Here is a 6,608-nt window from a genome sequence, read left to right as displayed (position 1 = left end):
TGGTCATTTTTATTGCTCTTGCAAGGTTCGATTTGAGGTAAAAGACCAAAAAAAAAAAAAAAAAAAAAAAAAAATCAAAAGTATCTCGGTTTGTGTGTCATGCAAATTGAGAAATTTTTAGTATGGCAAAAACCGAGACATTTTAATTTGACCCTAAATCGTACCTTTAAGATTCGTGCCTCAGTTTGATCCGGAACTTTCTTAAGGTATGCAAGTGTCAATGTTAAAAGTGCAATGTGATAATCAAGCGACTGTTTTGGTGCTAACCAACTTTGATGTTTGTGATGGAGAATGTGTGCATAGCATTCTTAGATTCAAGGAGTTAATTGCTATCTAAAGAAGTGTGGCAGGTGGAAATCAACCATTAATGTATTGTCTGTGCACCCGGCACCCAGTTAAACAAATAAAAACGCGGAAAGAATATTAGGTGTTCGAAAAAAAACATGTTTATTTTAACAAAGAACATGACATTACAAAAAGAACATGATAAAAATTTTATTAAAATTTCATGAAAAATTACACATTACTAGAAAAAAAATCTTTACCAAAGATATTATTATTTTCCCAAAAATAGTTTTCTCTCTCTCTCCATAAATTCAACTTTCCATAATAATTTTAGTTTTCTCTCTCTAAAATTATTTTCAACCAAAAATAATTCAAGATTTCATTTTCAAATTAAATTATAAATTACAAATTTCAAAATTCAAAAGAGCAAAAGTTAAAGAACATACGTTAAAGAACAAAAGTTAAAGAAACTAACGAATAAAAAGTATGTCCAATATATATGTATGATGCTGAGAGAAACCATTTAATCAAATCCATAATTTGAGAGAAACCATGTAGTAAATTTTTTTTTGAGAAGTTAACGAATAAAAAGTAAAATGTTGTAAGGACTTTCACAGTTGACGAATTTTTCCAGCGTTGACCAGTCACAAGATCTTTAAGAAAACTTCTTTTCTTTTTATATTTATGAAGTTGAATTTTTGGGAAGTTGTTGAGTTCGGCGAATGTTGGTTTTCAAGGGAGTAAGGCTACTTTTGAGGTGGTTGGGTGATTTTCGAGTTGGTGGGAGTCGTTTCGAGGTACAAGATGGTGATTTTTGGGATAAGTGGTGGTGATCGGTTTTGGAGTTGGGGCGGTTTTAGCATAGTGGAGGCGGTTTCAAACAGGTTGTGTTGGTTTTTGGATTAAAAATAGACGGACGATTTTGGGGGTGTTTTGAGGTGGTTCAGTGCCATGAAATTAGGTTAATGGTGGAGACCTGATATTTTAGAAAACAAGTCTCAGATTCTATGAAATTACTTACTCCCTCCGTGTTTTTTTTAAGTATTAAAGTTTGACCGGCACATAGTTTTAGCCAATTTAATTGACTTAAATAAAATAAGAGGTAAGTGGGAAAGTTGGAGTACTGGAAAATTGTAAAAGAAAAATAGTGGGGTTAATAGTTTATTGAAAAGTTATGAATGTGAGATAAAAGATATAATAAAAAAAGTGGAGACCATGAGAGGGAGAGATAAATACGGCCAAATGTATCTTTTTGCCAAAAAAAAAAAGTGTAACACTTATTAAAATACGGCCAAATTTGGTAAGTGTAACACTTATTAAAACACGGAGGGGGTGGGCCACATCATCAAATAAAGAGACAACTTAAACTAGAGTGTAGAGACTGCCTCTAAGGGTGTCTCTTGAGCCAATTTTATATTAGTGGTCATAATTATACACTTGTTTTTTTCATGTTGCTATAATTTGCTTTCTCAAGGACAACAAATGGTCCAAGTATTTAATTTATCTTTTGTCAACTTAAGTACTACAAAAAAAATACGTATAAAAATCATGTAAAATATATGCTTGTAAATTTCTAATTATGTCTACATGATTATTCATGTCATACTATGTTGGACCCAAATCTTGTAATACCGTATTACACTACACCAAAAAAAAAAAACAAAAAAAAATAATACTGTATCACAGACTATACATTGCCAATCTAACAAAAACAAAAGACAATCTAATCAACAAATAATTAATACTCAAGCACATACACCATGCAATGTTACGCTTATTTGTAAGGACCCAAAATAAAAATAAAAATAAAAATAAAACCCTGTATTTTCAATACAATTCTCTATAAATACCATCCTTCTATTTCAGTTCCTCATCAACCCACAAAACACAATAAAAGAAAACAATATAACCCTAGCGCAAGTGATTCACCAAAATAGAGAAATGGCTTCATTTCTCCTCCCAGTTTCTGCAGTTACTCTTCTTCTCTTCGTTCTGTCCCCCGTTTCTAGTTTCGCCGCCCCTATCCTAGACACAGACGGCGACCTAGTCCAAAACGGGGCACACTACCACATCATCCCACGCTTACTAGGCACTGGTGGCCTAGCCTTGACGAAAGGTAACATGTCGTCACCATGCCCTCTTTTTATCACCCAAGAACTCTACACTGAGGGCTTACCTGTATTAATGTCTTCTCCTTTGAGAATTAAGTATCTTATGACCTCTATGCCAATTGAATTTTACTTTAATCGGGAGTACGCCGCTTGCAACAAAGAGTTACGGTGGTGGGTAGCCAAAGATTCGTACGTTGTTGTTGGTGCTGATGGTAAATTTAAGGACACTTATGCATTCAAAATTGAAGAAGCTAAAACTGGTAAGAATGTGTATAATATAAAGTTTTGTCACGCAGTTGAGTCCAAATTATTTAGAGGAGTTTCGGAAATGGAGTGTAACGATGTTACATTTGTTAACGAACTTATGGCAGTCGTCCCTAATTCTCCTTATCCTGTTTCTTTCGTGAAAGCTGTTCCAAAATTGGCTTCTTATGTTTAATTAAGTTGATTATCAACTTGATTTAATTTGGACTTGTGTATGTAACAATGTAAGTGTACGTGGTATTATGTGGCTATATCTATATATTATATAGTCCACGCATAAATAAATTCCTCCTCTAGTTTATGAATTATTCATGAACGGAGCTGAGTTATGTAATTTTACTCTCTTTTTTTAATTATGTATTAGTACTCTTTTTCTTTTCGTATTTATTTATGTTCTATTGATTAATATAATTTTTGGGTTGGGAGATGAGGACCCAAATTAATCTAAACCCAAATTCTAATTAGATAATCTATATGTACATCGAACAACTTGCAAAGGATACCATACCAAATCCATTCGCAAAATAAGCATGCATGCTCGACAAAATGTTGCTCGTAACATATTTACTTAAGTGATGAGCATGCACCACAGTCACACATTACTACATATTGAAATGAAAAATTTAAGTGTAATTGCAAAATTATGTTGAGCAATATAAAATTCCAAGGATGAAAATATCACGAATGAATTCTTTTATAATTTCTAGTATGGTTGTTGCATAATCTAATTGTAAACAACATTTTAAACATTGTTAGCGCATAATAATAAGAAATAATTAAGCTTAAATAATTACTATAATTAATTACAAAGTTTCATATGTGGCTGGACACACCGTGCGGTCAACCACAGTTTTTTTTTATTCTTTTTCTCTCTCTTCTCTCTCCTCTTTTTCTTCTCCAAGCCCAGAACCTTCCTCTCATTTTCTCGGCGAACACAAATTTCACAACCATCGTCGATAGTCGTCTTCGTGGTTCATTCATCGGAGGTGGTGGTTTCGCTGGGTAGGTAGTGGTGGTTTGGTGACTCTAGCGCTGGAAAACAAGTTTAAGGTTTTTAAGACCAAATTCAGCCATAAAAACTCTAGACCTATAATCGAATTTGGCCTTTTTAGCCATAATTGAAGTGAAATCCATTGTTAACTTTTTAAGGTACTTGTACGATTTAATTTATTTTTTTTTCTTTTTAATGGTTTGGTTGGATCGGGGTTTGTTTGTGGGTAAAAAAAAAAAAAAAAAAAAAAAAGATAATTTTATATTGCACATTAAAATTTACCCTTATATCCTCCCGATCACATGTCCAAAACTCCCAAGTGGTTTAATGTTTAAATTTATTGATGAATATTAAGTGTGTGACATTGTGAGGGACCTGAGAGGATGGAGGAGCTGTGCCAATTCGTTCAAGCTGTTCAAGAGAAAAAAAAAAGACGTGGATGGCATTATGACTGAGGTGTCAGTTAGAAAGATTGTTAAAAGTTGAGCTCAAATCCAAGAGGCACTAATAGAATATGCCTTGGCTCTTAGCCTCTTCTATAGATAACTCTTCCCATGTTTTACAATCCTTAGTTCCTTACCTTTAACATTTCTCAATCTTAACAAAATAAAAACTTACAAATGGCTAATCTTATCATCCAATTTTTAGCAACAATCTTCCTCGTCTTTTTTCTTTTCATCGGAACAACAAAGACAGCGGCCAACAACCTTGTCCTAGACGTCGAAGGGAACCCACTCGAAGTAGGCTCGTCCTACTATGTCCGCACGGTACTTTCACAACTCGGTATTAGGGGTGGCATAGTCGCGGCATCTAAACCAAACCAACCTAATGCCCTCAATACGTAGCCCAATTTGCGGAAGGCTTTTACGGCGAAGCCCCAATAACATTTCTACCATCAGACCCATCACAAAAACACATCCACATTTCCTCAGCTCAGCCCTCAACATAATGTTCAACACCTCATCTAGCGTCTGCTCGCAAAGAGCATGGGAGCTTACCGCCGATGCCAACTCCGGTAGATTTCACTTGTCTACCGGAGGTGGTATTGGAAACCCGAGCCCTCAGACCGCAGCTAATTGGTTCAAGATAGAGAAAAGTATTACTAGTTCGGGCTTTTACCAGCTCAAATATTGTCCGTTTAGTAGCACGATCGATGTGTTTGCAGCTAAGAAAGATATCGTATGCGGCGCTATTGATCCTACTAACGCCACAGATGACAACAGCATGTTGTGGTTAGGTCTAGTTTCAAGAAATCCAAAATTCTTCCACGTTCTAAGTTTCTTAGAAATTTATAAAATAATTCCACGTTCTAGTTTCAACTCATAATTTTCAAGATCGATGATTATCAAGACACTAAGAAAAAACAGTCGAACTTGATTAGCAAATTAAACAAGTACAAACTAGCAACCAGGGGCATCGTCTGAGCCACACACTAGTTACTTATTATAATATAATATGTAGAAAGAGATAGCCACCATATAAATTAAAACCTAGGGGTTGCCATCGATTTTTATCGATGGTAAGCCCCAAATTTTTCTTTATTTTATTGTTTTAAGCAAATAAGGATCACAATCAATATTCTGATTATAGTCAGTCTTTCCATGTAAGGTTTTACTATTGTTTGTTTATTATTTTAGTGTGTGCAGGAATATAAATTTGGCAGGTTCGTCTTGTAAATTTGTGAAATTACGGGTATGTTGCTATAAGGGAGCAAATTTAGAAGATTCGTCTTGCAAATTTGCAGATCTTGATAACCAATCAAGTTTTATCACTTTTGAGACTATAAATCAATGGAGCTCTGTCAAGAATGATGCAAAGATATCTAATATTATTCAGAAACAGTTTAGAAACGATGTCATCAGTTTAGGGGTGATCAATTCTTGTATTGAGAATTTAGATCTCTTAAGGGATGATTTTTAGTATCGAATGACTATCATTATTTAATGAAATCACCCCTTCCTATTCCATTTTTAAACAAATAAAAAAATCAACACTTATTTTTAAAAAAAAAATCATAATTGAATCTGAGAAATGTAGAACTAAATCTGGATGAAATTTAAAGTGTAATTATATCCCTACCTTATAAAAAGTAGAAACATACTCTTATGAATAGTGTAATGCCAATTATACCCTTCAAAATGTGTATTTACATACATACCCCTCATTAATATGTAGATGCTATTTTAATGAATAATGTTTAGACAATTATACCCTCTAAAATATTTATGTACTTTTATGCTTTCATAAATGTTAGTTGTCTTGAACATTTATACCACCTAAATATAGTTGATTACATATTTTCTCTTATTGTTTTTTTTAGGAAAAATTTCTCTTATTGTTAATTTAACTAATTTTGTGATTTAAAAGCCAAACCAAAAAAACCTTCAAGATATGGCTAGCTATGACGCGTGCATCGCGCGCGTTAGCTGCCCTAGTAATTATAAAAATAAAAAAAAAGTGCAAGAATTAAGTTAATTTAAAATTTAATGTGACAAAAGATAAAAAGTCTTAAAACAAAATAGGGCTAGTCTTGCTCAAATAATTTGGCTACCTTGTCCTACGTCTACCACAATTGTGGTGGATAAAATTTTTCGAGAGAAAGTGGGCATTAAATTTCCCATGGGTTTTCCTTACAAAAATAAATAAAAAAAAAATATCTATTTGTCTGTTATAATGAGACCGAGTGATGATCGATTCTCATTCTAGGACCTCATCTACAAATTAACATTATCTATCAAGAAATTGTTTTCCCTCTTTTTTATATTCTCATTCTAGGACCACATCTTATAGTCATGTGAGATTTAATATTATGATACTCGTATATATATTGATATATAATTGATGTACTTTATACTGGGCACAAAATTTGGAAAACTTAGATTATATAATTGATGTACTTTATACTGGGCACAAAATTTGGAAAACTTAGATAATTACGGGTCTCAAAATTTTGGAGC

General features: G+C 33.3%; 1 protein-coding gene and 1 pseudogene across 1 annotated transcript; both read left to right on the top strand.

Moving 5' to 3' along the window:
- The first annotated feature begins 2,226 nt into the window (after positions 1–2,226).
- On the top strand, positions 2,227–2,835 carry LOC145600826 (factor Xa inhibitor BuXI-like). Its single transcript, XM_081656686.1, has one exon. The coding sequence runs from the start codon at positions 2,227–2,229 to the stop codon at positions 2,833–2,835; it is 609 nt and encodes a 202-aa protein (XP_081512812.1).
- A 1,436-nt stretch (positions 2,836–4,271) lies between these two features.
- On the top strand, positions 4,272–5,571 carry LOC145600824 (kunitz type trypsin inhibitor 106-like; annotated as a pseudogene).
- The last annotated feature ends 1,037 nt before the right edge of the window (positions 5,572–6,608 follow it).

The sequence above is a fragment of the Chenopodium album genome, chromosome 21 (genome assembly GCF_948465745.1).
Source record: "Chenopodium album chromosome 21, dcCheAlbu1.1, whole genome shotgun sequence".
NCBI lineage: Eukaryota > Viridiplantae > Streptophyta > Magnoliopsida > Caryophyllales > Amaranthaceae > Chenopodium > Chenopodium album.
Note: the sequence above shows the minus strand (reverse complement) of the source record. Positions and strands in the feature narration are given on the sequence as shown.

Coding starts and splice junctions, on each gene's coding strand:
- LOC145600826 (XM_081656686.1), top strand. CDS start 2,227: ATGGCTTCATTTCTCCTCCCAGTTTCTGCAGTTACTCTTCTTCTCTTC.